The 17,646-nt window shown below is 44.9% G+C and overlaps 1 protein-coding gene across 1 annotated transcript; it reads left to right on the top strand.

Moving 5' to 3' along the window:
* The first annotated feature begins 2,913 nt into the window (after positions 1-2,913).
* LOC106568423 (procollagen galactosyltransferase 2) lies at positions 2,914-17,024 on the top strand. The gene is made up of 12 exons (XM_014138742.3): positions 2,914-3,257; positions 6,539-6,649; positions 7,213-7,330; positions 8,489-8,623; positions 8,858-9,062; positions 9,303-9,422; positions 9,553-9,629; positions 10,279-10,385; positions 10,571-10,703; positions 10,967-11,094; positions 13,562-13,765; positions 15,472-17,024. The coding sequence occupies exons 1-12, from the start codon at positions 3,055-3,057 to the stop codon at positions 15,701-15,703; spliced, it is 1,773 nt and encodes a 590-aa protein (XP_013994217.1). The 5' UTR covers positions 2,914-3,054; the 3' UTR covers positions 15,704-17,024.
* The last annotated feature ends 622 nt before the right edge of the window (positions 17,025-17,646 follow it).

The raw sequence follows: 17,646 nt of genomic DNA on the forward strand, positions 1-17,646 counted from the left end.
CTGTACCGGAACCCCCTCTATATAGCCTCGCTGTTGTTATTTTACTGCTGCTCTTTAATTATTTGTTACTTTTATTACTTACTTTTTTAAATGTATTTTCATAAAACTGCATTGTTGGTTAAGGGCTTGTTAAGGGCTTACTAGTATGTTACGAATAAAATTATGTTTGATTATTCTGTCCGTAAATCCCAGACACCTCATTTAGTATGATATGTAGCATTTCATATGGTATGTACTCATTTGTCGATGTCCTTCACCCATTCGTATGATATGTTACGAACTACAATTCGTATTATATGTTACAAATTTGTAAACGTACAATACGTTACTTATTTGCAAAACTAATTCTAGCTAGGTGGTTACTGTTAGCTATCTGGCTAATGTTAGCCTGGCTAGGGGTTAGGGTCAGGGGTTAGGGTTAAGTTTAGGTGTTAGGTTAAAGGGTTAAGGTTAGTGTTCGCTAACAGGCTATGTAGTCGCAAAGTAGCTAAGATGCTAAAGTTGTTTGTGATGAGATTCAAACTCGCAACCTTTGGGTTGCTAGATGTTTGCGTTATATGCCCACGCATCCACCCCGACCAACCACCCTACTTTTCGTTTTTTGCCTCAATTAACCATCTGTCTTACAGCATGTAACCATACCATACATAACATCATACTAATTACATTTTCCCAGAATTATGTTTACTATGTTATGTCTAGTCTATGAGACCAGGCTGTCCTGAGGTGTGTGTGTGTGTGTGTGTGTGTGTGTGTGTGTGTGTGTGTGTGTGTGTGTGTGTGTGTGTGTGTGTGTGTGTGTGTGTGTGTGTGTGTGTGTGTGTGTGTGTTGCATGCGACTCCTGGGTGTGGTAAAGCATCTTCTCCATTAACTCTTTAGTGACTTCCATTGTTGTGGAGGTAAGGCTTGATCTCTATGGTCATGAAGTGGGCAAGCTGTTGTGTGTGCATGTGTGTGTGAGAGAGAGAGGGGGAGAGAGAGAAACAAAAAAAACTAGGAGTTGTCTGGTGTTTCTCCAATAAAACCATATGCCTTCCAAATACAACAAGCAAGCAGAGTGGGGGAAAGGTGGAGCTGGGATGGGGAGGGAACTAGACAAATGAGCATTTCTACGCTCTGCTCTCTCGCTCACACACACACACACACACACACACACACACACACACACACACACACACACACACACACACACACACACACACACACACACACACACACACACACACACACACACACACCCTACTCTGGCCTCTGCTAAAAGGCTGCTGAGTAAGAATGTAAGTGCCAACCGTGGGAGTGTGAGCGACAGTTATTGACCCAGCAGGCTCTGAGACGTCAGTGTGGGAACGCGGTTATTGATTATCGCCACGGCAATAAATGTTCCGCAGGATTTTCAGAGTGTCACGACTGGGGCCCCCGGAGGGATTGTGACTTGGGGAACAAAAGAGAGAGAAGGAGATTGGTGGTGGTAGAGAGATAGACAGTGACCGCTTCCGGGGGAGGGGGGGTATGTGTCAGTGGGGCCCCTGGCTGTCAGACCCCCCACTATGTGTCACGTGTGTGTATGTGTGAGAGAGCACGTTTTCTGTGTCCATTCATTGAATAAATATTTAGTCTCTCTCCAAAGTCTCCATCTAGCTCGGCTGTGAATCTGTTGGTCCACTCTGCACACCCTGCCACCCCACCACGCCACTGACCCTTCACCTCTCACCTTTAACCCAGCCTGTAAAAGTTATTGAACTCTCCCAGACCTGCAGCTGCAGAGGGTGCTGGGAAACTGGCCAGCAGGGTCATGGGGGTCAGGGGGTGTGACAGGGTGTCATGAATAGATGTCCCTTTACCCTTCTTGATCCCCTGTCCAGAGAGCAAGGCAAAAACTGATTGTCCCCCCTGACATTGCTGTGGCTGGCTCATTGATTGAATTGAGGCCCTCCAAAAGCTCCCTTAATTCAGTTTGGATTCCTGTCATATTTATACTTTTCTTCTTCTCCTCCTCTCTTCTTCTCCTCTGACCTGTGCCATGCCAATCTCTCTTTCTTTCTGTCTCTCTTTCACTCTCTGGCTCTGTTTTCTTTCCTGATTATACCCTCTTTCAGTGTTGCTTGGTCTCTCTTCCTGCCTTTGAATAACTAACTGTTCATTGAATAACTGCGTTTGGAATGTAAACTCAATGCCTCCCTCTTCAGGCAATAGGTTGATATTGACGGAAACAAATATTGTTTTAAGTTTGTAAACTTCATTTCTCCCTCATAGACTATCAGAAGTGTGTATTGTTTAGATTATGACCACCATTTGGTTGTTAAATATTGAATATTCAAACATTGTGTGTTGAGTAGCCGTAGCCAAGCTTTAATACAGTTGTTAGAATCCCAGTAAGCAACGTTGACATCGGGTGCATTTATGTGCTGAATGAAAGGTGAAAATATGTATTTTGCGGATGTTAAAAATACGTTATTTAGAGAGGTTCAAAATATATATTTTTCAGTCATTGATTTTATGGCCAAATTTCAGTTGCGCATACATTCCCAATGAAATAAACATTATATCACAATAATACCTTTTCAAGCCTCTTAATATAGGAACGAGGAGCCAACTGAAGATAGTCCCTAACCAAAAATCTATGTCCTTGGACTTGAAATCAAGGTTGGTCCTGACTGCAAGAACAAAAAGACAACCGGTCATGATAGGACCTGAATAAAATGTCGCCGCCGGTAACTGGGATGACACTAATCGCTCATAAACCAAAGCTACTTTTTCTACATGTTTAAGCAGTAGGTTATCAATTCCTTTAAAGGCCCGTTAAAATGTGGGCAAATAGCAGCCTACTATGAGCAAATAGTTACATTGTAACATGCCGGTGATACAATTTTCTCACAAGGCTTTTGGTGCGGAAGTTGTAATTTAAAACCTTCCACCGACACTCGTCGGATTTTGCCAAGGAAAGAGATTCATCTTGAGGGGGGTTTAAAATAGAGGAAAACCCCTTTTTCCTTATTGCTGACGCGGACTGGGAGCTGTAGATACGTGCAGTAGCTTGGACTGCTACATCCACCATGTTTCTTTGGCTTTTAGTTTTAGGGGCCTTCGTTTCTAGATCAGAATGTTACTTTTCGGAGGAGAAATATCCAGAAGAATCGAAAATGCAGCCGCCAACGGTTGTTATTGCGATCATTGCTCGGAACGCGGCGCATTCCTTGCCCTACTACCTGGGAGCATTGGAGAGACTGAACTATCCCAAAGCACGCATTTCTGTTTGGTAGGTGGCAGACGTCCTGCCAGCGCTCTTTCCCTGGCCGCTATTTGTTAAAATATCATTTTTCTCAAACTCGTGGGCGATCAATCGCATTTGGATTAGATTAAGTATACCTCTCCTCCCCAGACCCAGTCCTCATAATCCCGTTAGAACCATTGACCTCTCAACAAACTAAAATGCTTCAGCAGCCTACTCTAACTTTGCTTTCTTTTTTTTCTTCTCCAATGCAGAGTTTATGAAGTAACATTTTATGCCACTGTATTATGCAATTCGATGATTTTCACAGTAGTCTATACTTTACTCCAGGCTTCCCTTGTTGGATATATGTTTTCCAGTTTCTTGAAGTACTTTGCAAATGCAATTTATTTCTATGTTGAAACTTAAGTAGTCTATTCATTCCTTTTTCCATAGACGCTCTTATCCAGGGAAATTTACAGTACTGACTTCATACTGTACTGGTCCCCTGTGGGAATTGAACCCACAACCCAAGCATTGCAAGTACCATGCGCTACCAACTGAGCCACATCATCACATACCACTTGCTGTCTCAATGTACTCAATACTGTAGTGGTCATTGTTTTTTGTCATGGTGATGGGAAGTCTACAGGTACAAACCTAGATGACCAGCCTATGTACAATACAGTAATGTACATTTACATTAAGTGGTTTGTAAGGATGGTAAATTAATACTGCACAAAAAGGGGTTGTTTTCCATGTTATTTGATCAAGAAAAATATTTAATTTGATGTGGATGTGTTGTGTCTTTGCTGATAATCTAAATGTTTGAGGACAGGGGTTTGTTCTTTCTGGATTCCATTAGAATGACAGTCACAGAGAAATGGGACAGGGGTTTGTTCTTTCTGGATTCCATTAGAATGACAGTCACAGAGAAATGGGACAGGGGTTTGTTCTTTCTGGATTCCATTAGAATGACAGTCACAGAGAAATGGGACAGGGGTTTGTTCTTTCTGGATTCCATTAGAATGACAGTCACAGAGAAATGGGACAGGGGTTTGTTCTTTCTGGATTCCATTAGAATGACAGTCACAGAGAAATGGGACAGGGGTTTGTTCTTTCTGGATTCCATTAGAATGACAGTCACAGAGAAATGGTACAGGGATTTGTTCTTTCTGGATTCCATTAGAATGACAGTCACAGAGAAATGGGACAGGGGTTTGTTCTTTCTGGATTCCATTAGAATGACAGTCACAGAGAAATGGGACAGGGATTTGTTCTTTCTGGATTCCATTAGAATGACAGTCACAGAGACATTGTTCAGGGCAAAAACAATACAATATCAACTATTGAATCCTGCAAGATACTGTTGTTAATTATACATCTACCTTTTTGCCAAAGCAGAGATGCTGAAAAAAGTGTTTTTTCCCGTTACAAATGACTAGTAAAGGCCCAGTGCATTACTTTTGTGACTTTTAGATTTTTAAAATATTTTTTATAAACAATACCAGTCAAAAGTTTGGACACACCTATTCATTCAATGTCTTCACTATTGTTCTACAATGTAGAAAATAGTCAAAACAAAGAATATTCTTGTAATGAGTAGGTGTGTGGCTCAGTTGGTAGAGCATGGTGTTTGCAATGCCAGGGTTGTGGGTTCCATTCCCACGGGGGACCAGTACGAAGAAAAACATGTATGAATTGTATGCATTCACTACTGTAAGTCGCTCTGGATAAGAGTGTCTGCTAAAATGTAAAAAAAAATGTGTGTCCAAACTTTTGACTGGTACTGTGTATATATATATATTTTATAACAAAACAAATGTTCAGATTTTTCAGGGGGTGCTGCAGCAGCCTCAGAACCCCTACCTCCCTTGGCAATGGGCACACCTGATTCAATTAGTCAAAGGCTTAATGATTAGTTGCCTAATTGAATCAGGTATGCAGGTTTAGGGTTAAAACAAAAAATGTGAAAAGTCCTGGGGCCAAGGAGTGGGTTGGGAAACCCTGCTTTATGCTACAGTCTGCATGTTAGGCTACTGGATGCTTTACACAGAGAATATGCTTATTTCCACGGATTCCACTTGTGATTTCCTGTTCTGCATTTCATATGGAGTCCTTACTTATTAGGGATCTCCTCTGCATATTGATTATCATATTGTTTTCTCCATTGCATGTGTAACATGTAGGACCACTGTCTTTACTTAGCAACAGCTAATGTCTTGCAGATTATTTCATTTCCTAGTTGTGGTGTGCCTGCCTGCAAGTAAGGCAGACCAAGTGGTTCATACGTTATACTGACCACACGCTAGTGCCTGACAGTGTGTCTATGTCCCCATGTCAGACAGTGTCTATGTCCCCATGTCAGACAGTGTGTCTATGTCCCCATGTCAGACAGTGTGTCTCTGTCCCCATGTCAGACAGTGTGTCTATGTCCCCATGTCAGACAGTGTGTCTAAGTCCCCATGTCAGACAGTGTCTATGTCCCCATGTCAGACACTGTCTATGTCCCCATGTCAGACAGTGTCTATGTCCCCATGTCAGACAGTGTCTATGTCCCCATGTCAGACAGTGTGTCTCTGTCCCCATGTCAGACAGTGTGTCTATGTCCCCATGTCAGACAGTGTGTCTATGTCCCCATGTCAGACAGTGTGTCTATGTCCCCATGTCAGACAGTGTGTCTCTGTCCCCATGTCAGACAGTGTGTCTATGTCCCCATGTCAGACAGTGTGTCTATGTCCCCATGTCAGACAGTGTGTCTATGTCCCCATGTCAGACAGTGTCTATGTCCCCATGTCAGACAGTGTGTCTATGTCCCCATGTCAGACAGTGTGTCTCTGTCCCCATGTCAGACAGTGTGTCTCTGTCCCCATGTCAGACAGTGTGTCTATGTCCCCATGTCAGACAGTGTCTATGTCCCCATGTCAGACAGTGTGTCTCTGTCCCCATGTCAGACAGTGTGTCTCTGTCCCCATGTCAGACAGTGTGTCTCTGTCCCCATGTCAGACAGTGTGTCTATGTCCCCATGTCAGACAGTGTGTCTCTGTCCCCATGTCAGACAGTGTGTCTCTGTCCCCATGTCAGACAGTGTGTCTATGTCCCCATGTCTATGTCCCCATGTCAGACAGTGTGTCTATGTCCCCATGTCAGACAGTGTCTATGTCCCCATGTCAGACAGTGTGTCTATGTCCCCATGTCAAACAGTGTCTATGTCCCCATGTCAGACAGTGTGTCTCTGTCCCCATGTCAGACAGTGTGTCTATGTCCCCATGTCAGACAGTGTCTATGTCCCCATGTCAGACAGTGTGTCTATGTCCCCATGTCCGCAGGGCAGCGACAGATCACAATGCTGACAACACTACAGCTGTTCTGAGAGAATGGCTGACAGTCATGCAACAGTTTTATCACTATGTGGAATGGAGGCCTATGGAGCATCCTACGTAAGTTTGAGTTGTGTTCAGCATTATCATGTTTTCTTCTGTGTGTGTGTGTGTGTCTGTGTGTGTGTGTGTGTGTGTGTGTGTTGATACAGTTGATTACCTCTGAAAAACCCTTGAACATCAGCTCATTTGTATAAACTCTGTATTAGCTTAGCTGAACATCCATACAGTAGTTGCAGTAGCCTACAGCTGTGCATCAACTATTCTTCTTGACACAATGCAACTTTAAAACACAGGGTGAATAGAAAAGACAGCCTTAAATAAATGTTTGGTGTTTACAGAGCCTGCTGATACACAGTACTACCTGACCTGAGGTCACCTCTCATTTTCTCTCCCTAAGTACCTCAAAGCAATGCAGGAATGATACTGTAGCATGCCTCTGCTTGTATGTGTGTGTGTGTGTGTGTGTGTGTGTGTGTGTGTGTGTGTGTGTGTGTGTGTGTGTGTGTGTGTGTGTGTGTGTCGGTTGGTGTGTGTCTGTTGGTGTGTGTGTCTGTGTGTGTGTACGTGTCGGTTGGTGTGTGTGTGTGTGTGTGTGTTCTGACTCCTCCATTGCTCTACAGGTCCTACCCAGGAGAGACGGGGCCTAAATACTGGAGCAATGGCAGATATGAATACCTGATGAAACTTAAACAGGCAGCTCTCAACTTCGCCAAGACACACTGGGCTGACTACATACTGGTACAGTCACATGTCTACTCTGTCCTCTGGCATACAGGTAGCATCAAAGCTACTCTGGCATACAAGTAGGATCATATCTACTCTGTCCTCTGGCATACAGGTAGCATCATATCTACTCTGTCCTCTGGGTTACAAGTAGCATCATATCTACTCTGTCCTCTGGGTTACAGGTAGAATCATATCTACTCTGGGTTACAAGTAGGATCAAATCTACTCTGTCCTCTGGGTTACAGGTAGCATCATATCTACTCTGGCATACAAGTAGGATCATATCTACTCTCTCCTCTGGGTTACAAGTAGCATCATATCTACTCTGTCCTCTGGGTTACAGGTAGCATCATATCTACTCTGTCCTCTGGGTTACAACTAGCATCATATCTACTCTGTCCTCTGGCCTATAAGTAGGATCATATCTACTCTGTCCTCTGGCCTACAAGTAGGATCATATCTACTCTGTCCTCTGGGTTACAAGTATAATTATATCTACTCTCTCCTCTGGGTTACAAGTATAATTATATCTACTCTCTCCTCTGGGTTACAACTAGCATCATATCTACTCTGTCCTCTGGGTTACAAGTAGCATCATATCTACTCTGTCCTCTGGCCTACAAGTAGGATCATATCTACTCTGTCCTCTGGGTTACAAGTAGGATCATATCTACTCTGTCCTCTGGGTTACAAGTAGCATCATATCTACTCTGTCCTCTGGGTTACAAGTATAACTATATCTACTCTCTCCTCTGGGTTACAAGTAGAATCATATCTACTCTGTCCTCTGGGTTACAAGTAGAATCATATCTACTCTGTCCTCTGGGTTACAAGTAGAATCATATCTACTCTGTCCTCTGGGTTACAAGTAGCATCATATCTACTCTGTCCTCTGGGTTACAAGTAGAATCATATCTACTCTGTCCTCTGGGTTACAAGTTGTATCATAGCTATCTTCCATTACCCACATACTGAGTGTGACCCTGCTTGGGCTGTTACCAAAAGATCAGCTGGAGTTTCAACCGCCTCACTAAACACACCGTGTCATCTGTTGACCATCTCTGTCTGTGTCCTTGATCTCCACTAAACACTCTCAACAATCACACACTCTGTCCAGAGCCATGGCATGAGATATCTAATGACTCACATTATTACATCTGTCTCCTCCAGTACGCTGACACAGACAACATCCTGACCAACCCAGAGACTCTGAACCTTCTGATAGCAGAGAACAAGTCTGTAGTGGCCCCCATGCTGGACTCTCAGGGAGCCTACTCCAACTACTGGTGCGGGATCACTCCCCAGGTAAGACAGTAAAGATCTGAGCCAGCACAGTGGGTTTTGGGTGTAGGCATGATCGTGTGAAATGGAAAGTTGGTTTGTGTAAGTGCGGTAACTGACCATATTGTTTTAATTTCAATCGTTCATTTACATGGGGACAGATGCAATTAAAACATTGACACATTAAATGTACAAACAGTCAGATACGTCGCACCTTAGCTTATGCTAATTTCCAGTCCCCTGTGTGTCTGTTCCCAGGGTTACTACCGGCGTACAGCTGAGTATTTCCCCACCAGACAGCGCCACCGGCTGGGCTGCTACCCAGTGCCCATGGTCCACTCTACCTTCCTGCTGGACATGAGGAAGACGGGTATGAAGAAGCTGGCCTTCCACCCCCCTCACCAGGATTACTCCTGGCCCTTCGATGACATCATCGTCTTCGCCTTCTCCTGCCGCGTCTCAGGTAGGGGTCTACAGTACAGCATGTACATTATAATGCACACACATTCAGTCATGAACACACGTGCACACACACTTAGTCTAATAATGTGTGATCGCAAACATCCACATCTCAAACTGCTGCTGGGGCTCAATCAATGTGTTCCTTGTATAAAAGGCTAGATGATTACATTCACATGTTGCTGGCCCGTCGAGGCCATGTAGACGGTTTAATAACAGAGGTGATTGTTCTGTGTGTTTCCAGAGGTGCAGATGTACCTGTGTAACAAGGTGAGGTATGGTTACCTGAACGTCCCAGCCAGGCCTCACAACACCATATTGGACGACAGCATCAGCTTTAGCCATCTCATCCTGGAGGCCACCAGTAAGAAACCTTATTTTGTCTTGTTTTACATCTATCTAAAGTTATTTAAGAATAGGTGTCTAACAGTAATAGATGTGTAATAACTAGGTAATAACGGTAACAATACCACGTCTCTATGTTTTTCCCCCAGTCGATGGCCCCCCCATGGCCCCCTCCAAATACGTGAGCCTCTTCCCCAAGCAGAGAGACCTCATGGGCTTCGATGAGGTGAGACAGAGGCCAGGAGCCCAAACTCCTCATCACATACTAGAATAGATGAAATAAGGAGCAGTGGCTTGGAACACTGCTGTAGGCTAATTAAATCAAATCAAATCCCATTTTATGTGTCGCATGCGCCGAAAACGGGTGTAGACCTTACCGTGAAGTGTTTACTTACAAGCCCTTTACCAAAAATGCAGTTAAAAAAAATTGAGTTAATCAAATATTTACTAAATAAACTAAAGTAAAAAATGTAATAAAAAGTCCCATAATAAAATAACAATAATGCGGATATATACAGGGGGTACCTGTACCAAGTCAGTGTGCGGGGATACAGATTAGTTGAGGTAATTTGTACGTGTACAGCAGGTAGGGGTAAAATGACTGGACATGGATGACGCCCGACGGGGTGTGGTATACGGTCTGATATACCATGGCTGTCAGCCAATCAGCATTCAGTTCTCGAACCACCCAGTTCATAATGGTATTATGATCTCTCACACTCAATATAAGATACAATATACTTTATTAGTTCATACAGGATAGACATTTGTCTTCTGCTTTTGACACAACCCCTCTGATATACACGCACAATCTATGGATCACTGTGTCTCTGAGTTGACCCCTGACCTCTGATCCTGGCTGTCCCGTGCTGTAGGTGTACCTGATCAACCTGCGTCGTCGTCAGGACCGTAGAGACAGGATGCTGTATTCTCTCAATGAGCTGGAGATAGATGTCAAGGTGGTGGACGCCATAGATGGAGGGTGAGAATTAGCCTGCGAATCCTCACCCAATTATGCTACGTTTCACTAAACAGAGTTGAATTCAGTCTGGATATCCAGGCTAGGTGAGGATGCAAAGCTTGGCATAACTATGGCTCTGAGGGAGGTTTAGAGAGAGTAGGCATAAGCGAAAGATGGAGACTATGATGTCTGTGTGTGTCCTGCAGAGCTCTGAACAGCAGTGATATAAAGATCCTGGGAGTGGACATACTGCCTGGTTACTATGACCCGTTCTCTCGCCGTACGCTGACAAAAGGAGAGGTGGGATGCTTCCTGAGTCATTACTACATCTGGAAGGAGGTGAGGAGCATGCACACACACACACACACACACACACACACACACACACACACACACACACACACACACAGACACACAGACACACAGACACACACACAGACAGACACACACAGGCACATCTTGGGACATGGGACCTGGAGGGCCATGTCAGGAGGAGCCTAATTGGCTGGTTCAGTAAAGTAGAGATGCCTCTGTGGTCTGTAATTAGAGCTTATTTAAACTAGATGTTCTCTCACCCCTCACCCCCCAACCCCCCCTCTTAGATGGTAGACCAGCAGATGGACAAGGCCCTGATCTTCGAGGATGACGTGCGGTTCCAGGCCAACTTCAAGCGGCGCGTGCTACGTCTGATGGAGGAGGTGGAGATGGTGGAACTGGACTGGGACATCATGTGAGTCACTGTCACAAACGGTCACCCATGGAGAGGAAAGGGCCTAGCTGCCCTGGAGTCATTTTGTATGATAAACTCATCTGGGTGAGGGAGGAGGAGGAGGAGGGGGTGGAGGAGAAGGAGGTGGAGGAGGAGGAGAAGGGAGGAGGAGGGGGAGGTGGAGAAGGAGAAGGAGGAGGAGAGGGAGAGGGAGGGGGAGGTGGAGGAGGAGGAGGAGAAGGGAGGAAGAGAAGGGAGGAGGAGGAGGAGGTGGAGAAGGAGGAGGAGAGGGAGGAGAGGGAGGAGGAGGAGAAGGAGGGGGAGGTAGAGGAGGAGGAGATGGGAGGAGGAGGAGAAGAAGGAGGTGGAGGAGGAGAAGGAGGTGGAGGAGGAGAAGAAGGAGGTGAAAGAGGAGAAGAAGGAGGTGGAGGAGGAGGAGGAGAAGGGAGGAGGAGAAGGGGGAGGAGGAGTAGGAGGAGGAGAAGGAGCTGGAGGAGGAGAGGGAGGTGGAGGAGGAGAAGAAGAAGGAGGTGGAGGAGGAGAGGGAGGTGGAGGAGGAGAAGAAGGAGGTGGAGGAGGAGAGGGAGGAGGTGGAGGAGGAGAAGAAGGAGGTGGAGGAGGAGAAGGAGAAAGAGGTGGAGGAGGAGAGGGAGGTGGAGGAGGAGAAGGTGGAAGAGGAGAGGGGGAGGAGGAGAAGGTGGTGGAGGAGGAGGGAGAGTAGAGTAGGGTCGGAGAGCCTATTTCAACAGCATTATTCCAGAGATATTCTACAACATGTAAAGTCTTACTGGGTGTGGTTATGTCACTTCGCTAGTCTGATGTGCTCTCGTGTTGCTGACTAAATTACCAATAGCACTACGATGTGTTCCTCCAGCTGAATGTCTCTCTCCATCCTCCATCCCCAGTTTCCTGGGTCGTAGGCAGGTTTAGCCAGGTGATGAGGAGGTGGTGGTGGAGAATGGTGTTGTCCTCTGACTGACTAACCCTGTCTCTCTCTCTCTATCCCCTGTCCACTAATCTGACTAACTAACCCTGTCTCTCTCTCTCCCTCCCCTGTCCACTACTCTGACTGACTAACCCTGTCTCTCTCTCTCCCTCCCCTGTCCACTACTCTGACTGACTAACCCTGTCTCTCTCTCTCTCCCTCCCCTGTCCACTACTCTGACTGACTAACCCTGTCTCTCTCTCTCCCTCCCCTGTCCACTACTCTGACTGACTAACCCTGTCTCTCTCTCTCTCCCTCCCCTGTCCACTACTCTGACTGACTAACCCTGTCTCTCTCTCTCCCTCCCCTGTCCACTACTCTGACTGACTAACCCTGTCTCTCTCTCTCTCCCTCCCCTGTCCACTACTCTGACTGACTAACCCTGTCTCTCTCTCTCCCTCCCCTGTCCACTACTCTGACTGACTAACCCTGTCTCTCTCTCTCCCTCCCCTGTCCACTACTCTGACTGACTAACCCTGTCTCTCTCTCTCCCTCCCTCCCCTGTCTCTCTCTCTCCCTCCCCTGTCCACTACTCTGACTGACTAACCCTGTCTCTCTCTCTCCCTCCCCTGTCCACTACTCTGACTGACTAACCCTGTCTCTCTCTCTCCCTCCCTCCCCTGTCCACTACTCTGACTGACTAACCCTGTCTCTCTCTCTCGCTCTCTCTCCCCTGTCCACTACTCTGACTGACTAACCCTGTCTCTCTCTCTCCCTCCCCTGTCCACTACTCTGACTGACTAACCCTGTCTCTCTCTCTCCCTCCCCTGTCCACTACTCTGACTGACTAACCCTGTCTCTCTCTCTCCCTCCCCTGTCCACTACTCTGACTGACTAACCCTGTCTCTCTCTCTCCCTCCCCTGTCCACTACTCTGACTGACTAACCCTGTCTCTCTCTCTCTCCCCTGTCCACTACTCTGACTGACTAACCCTGTCTCTCTCTCTCGCTCTCTCTCCCCTGTCCACTACTCTGACTGACTAACCCTGTCTCTCTCTCTCTCCCTCCCCTGTCCACTACTCTGACTGACTAACCCTGTCTCTCTCTCTCTCCCCTGTCCACTACTCTGACTGACTAACCCTGTCTCTCTCTCTCTCCCCTGTCCACTACTCTGACTGACTAACCCTGTCTCTCTCTCTCGCTCTCTCTCCCCTGTCCACTACTCTGACTGACTAACCCTGTCTCTCTCTCTCTCCCTCCCCTGTCCACTACTCTGACTGACTAACCCTGTCTCTCTCTCTATCCCCTGTCCACTACTCTGACTGACTAATCCTGTCTCTCTCTATCCCCTGTCCGGTACTCTGACTAACCCTAATGCTGTCTCTCTCCCTCCTCTGTCCACTACTCTGACTAACACTTACCTTGTCTTTCTCCGTCCCCTGTCTGGTACTCTGACTAATCCTGTCTCTCTCTCTCCCCTGTCCAGTATTCTGACTAACCTTGTCTTTCTCCGTCCCCTGTCCAGTACTCTGACTAACCCTAACCGTCTGTCCACTGTCCCCAGATACCTGGGTCGTAAGCAGGTGAAGCCAGGTGATGAGGAGGTGGTGGAGAACGTGAGGAACCTAGTGGTAGCAGACTATTCCTACTGGACCCTGTCCTACGCCATCTCTCTCCAGGGGGCCCAGAAACTGCTCAACGCTGAACCCCTCTCCAAGATGCTGCCCGTCGATGAATTCTTACCCATCATGTACGACAAACACACCAAGTAAGTACCACAACTGTTTTAAAAAAATTATATTTATTCTTGTATTTATTTAGCCATTCTCAAGATGTTCTCAGATCACTGAGACCAGACACACCAAGTAGGTGGAACTGAAACCTGAAGAATTATGTTAGTTCGCCCTGAGCTAATGCCTATACTCCTCAAACTCAACTCTGGACCTCCAAGCCAGCTCCACTGCATTTCTTCATTGTTTCCCTCTAATCAGGGACTGATTTAGACCTGGGACACCATGTGGGTTAATTAGAACAGAAAACCAGCAGGCTGCGGACCTCGTAGGGTAAGAGTTGAATCCCTCTGGCCTAGACTTTAGCTCAGTGGGTTAAGACAGGTTTGTAATGTGCAGGGGATCCAGGTTCAGACCCAGTTGGTATGTAAGTTTGACAACAATACTCCATAAGGAAGAGAGCTGGTGAAACAAAGTAGCCAAATGGTCTTTGAAAAGTAGTGTCATCAGTCAGCTCCAAGATAGTCCAGTACTCCCCTGAAGATTAGTTTTACTAGGACCATCCTTCATCCATTGCCAATGGAACTTAATATGATTTTAGTGCTACAAAGCTGTCAGGGAATTCTGCTTTGTGCCATTAAAAATAGCATTTCATCTTGTGTAGATTGTTCTGACCCTTTGCCAGCATTGAACTATAAAGCTATAGCAACAACTCCTAATTAGCTGCAGTTTTGGATAAACGCTGTGCATAAATGTAGCTTTGGAATGGACATAGATTAGACAACCACTGTTACAATCACCAGACTATGGTTTCACATCTATAGCCTCCCATTGATGTTCACCTTCCTGTTACCACATTCTTGGCTCAACCCTTAAAAGCCTGCTTTTAAAATAGCTTGCCACAATTAAAATGTTCCCTCTAATTCTGAAACGCATTAACATTTTAGTTATGTCAAGAAGTCAAACTGTTTTGTACTTTGCTTCATGTTAGTTTTAGTCTCTGCTGACTGACTTGGCTTGTTGTAGCGTTCCAGTCTCATTTGGTCAACTCCCTGTCTATCTCTCTCTGGCTGCATGACATGCTGCAGACCAAGCTAATAGAACCCAGAGCCTCTCTGAGCCAATGGGAACCAGGCATGCATCCAGAAGCCTGTTAGAATGCCTTTACATTCTGTTGAGAATTCCTGTGTGTTCTGTGTTCCATTGAGAATGCCTTAGTGTTCTGTCATGTGTGGAAACCTGGCCAGCTGCCATCATCCCTAGTCCTTCTCCCCCTTCCCATCCTCTTCCCTGTGTGGTTCTGCTTCAGTATGCTTGGAGTTGATTCTGGGCCTTCTGACTAACTGATTCATTCTTTCCAAGAGTTGCCCAACCCACAAACCTATTCCCAGTACTTCTATTATAACCTTGTTTCCACCAAATATATTTCATGTCATTTCATCTCTCAATGTTGTTTTGTAATGTTTCAAAATTACCAGTACATTTTAAAACTGTTACCTTTCATAGGATTAGATTTTAGCTGTGTATTGTTGCCCACCATAACACCGTATCATGTAACTGAATGATGAAGTGTGACCCTGTTATGGATATTTACATACACTCTCAAGCTATGTACACACAGTTAGAGCTTTGTTATCGACAGGCTAGTTTTTATCTCCTTAGTGGAAGTTTTAACATCAGACTTAATATTGTCATCATCCTGTGACCAATGTATCTCTGACCTCCCTGTCCTGTTGGTCAACAGTGAGAACTACAAGTCCCACTATCCTAACCGTAACCTGCAGGCCTTCTCCACACGCCCCCTACTGGTGCAACCAGCCCAATACGCCGGGGACCCCAAGTGGGTGAGCGACACAGAGACCTCCACGCTGTGGGACGACGACAACGTGCGAACAGACTGGAGGGGCTCCCACAAAACGCTGAAGGGGGCTCCACAACCCGACATGCTGCAGACGTCATATAAAGATGAGCTGTAGTTCAACCATATGTATTAATGCCTGATTCACACTGCACGGCCAACCCCATCTGTACTGGGCTGACTTGGATATTGTCTTTTCACATTGTTCTTTTACAGCACGGTTCCAAAAACAACTGTGGATGCATAACCAGGCAGGTACTGTTTGGTTTGACTCGGTAGTGTGAAAAGGGTTACTGGTTATGGTGTCACTGCTGACTGTGCCATTCATCAGCGACACTTCAAATATCACAGTATAATTCGCCATTTTGTATTTGGTACGTCGGCCCATAATCACTGGGAGTGACTGGATTTACAGACAGTAGTGATGCTGGCGGAGGCTCTATACACTTGGTCAAGTGCCCCCAGACATGTGTGTGGGTTTGTTTGTGTGTGTTCAAATCAAATTATGCATGTTAGGGATGCCAGAGTTTATGGAAGGACACTCCTATACTGTCAGACACCTTCAATTCGAAGTTGACCCCAACCGTTGAAGGCATTCAATTCAGGAAGTAAACTGAAATTGCAGTTCAATTATGGATAAAAAAAAAATATATATATATATATATATATATATATATATTCAATGACGTCTTAATAAACTGAAAAGTAGAAGCTTATTTATTTAATTAATTTTGCATTCAACTCACTACCTGAATTGACTGGCTTCAATAGGAATTGACCCCAACTGTGCTATTGTGCACTGCAGAGCACTGCAGGGCCTGGGTGGGTGACGCTCGCTATACATCTAGTCACTGGGCGTCAGAAAACAGAAAAACTGGAGGAAACCATTCTACTCATTCTGTGTATTGTGATAACAATCCTAGTAAGTGTTTTCTTTACTTTAGTAAAGTAACTACAAACAAGTGGTAATATGTTAGGAGCAGTGTCTCTCTCTAGGCCTGACCTCAAGGTAGTCTTACACCAGATCAACAGTCCAGAGAGAAGCCTGCCAACCATATTCTCCTGACATCATTGATGGTGTCAGTTGACATGACAGTCAAGTTACATTCTGAATGAGCTCATCTAAATTGGTTTGTGTTGATGTATTTTTTCTGTGTACAAATGATATTATTTGTACAATTCTTATTGACAGTTTTCCTAATTTATTTCTAGCATTACATTGTGCTTTTTGAATGCACAATATTCAACCCAAGTGCAGTGTCTTAATTGTAGTGAAATTCCCCATTTGTCATATAAATGACAATACTGTACCTTGATGTCAAGCAACTTTGAAGATCAAAAGTAGCACATTTGGCAGAAGCTTTGTCAGTGCCAAAACTGTTCAAAAATGGATGTGACTAACTTTATACATGATTAAAAATCTACTTTTTCAATTTTTATTGAAATTGTATTTATGAAAATGCACTGACATTTTGAAGATACATGTACTGACAAAAAAGCACCACAAGAGGGCAGACGAAGATCGTTTTTAGGCAGTGAATGAATAAGGCATTTTTAGGGAAGTGTAGTTAGTAACTCTGAAATGAGCAGCTGTGGAAAAAGTACCCAATTGTCATATTTTTGTAAAAGTAAAGATGCTTTAATAGAAAATTACTCAAGTAAAAGTGAAAGTCACACAGTTTTTAATACTTGAGTAAAAGTATTTGGTTTAAAATATACTTAAGTTTTTTTTTATTTATTTCACCTTTATTTAACCAGGTAGGCAAGTTGAGAACAAGTTCTCATTTACAATTGCGACCTGGCCAAGATAAAGCAAGCAGTTTGACACATACAACAACACAGAGTTACAAATGGAGTAAAACAAACATACAGTCAATAATATAGTAGAAAATAAGTCTATATACAAAGTGAGCAAATGAGGTGAGATAAGAGAGGTAAAGGCAAAAAAGGCCATGGTGGCGAAGTAAATACAATATAGCAAGTAAAACACTGGAATGGTAGATTTGCAGTGGAAGAAAGTGCAAAGTAGAAATAGAAATAATGGGATGCAAAGGAGCAAAA

This window comes from Salmo salar, chromosome 13 (assembly GCF_965601325.2).
Source record: "Salmo salar chromosome 13, fSalSal1, whole genome shotgun sequence".
Lineage (NCBI taxonomy): Eukaryota > Metazoa > Chordata > Actinopteri > Salmoniformes > Salmonidae > Salmo > Salmo salar.

What these genes read in the sequence shown, in the direction of transcription:
- LOC106568423 (XM_014138742.3), top strand. Translation starts at nt 3,055, where the DNA reads ATGTTTCTTTGGCTTTTAGTTTTAGGGGCCTTCGTTTCTAGATCAGAA. An exon ending in AAAGCACGCATTTCTGTTTG is followed by an intron (nt 3,258 to 6,538) that starts GTAGGTGGCAGA and finishes CCATGTCCGCAG; the next exon opens with GGCAGCGACAGATCACAATG. An exon ending in ACTGGGCTGACTACATACTG is followed by an intron (nt 7,331 to 8,488) that starts GTACAGTCACAT and finishes TGTCTCCTCCAG; the next exon opens with TACGCTGACACAGACAACAT.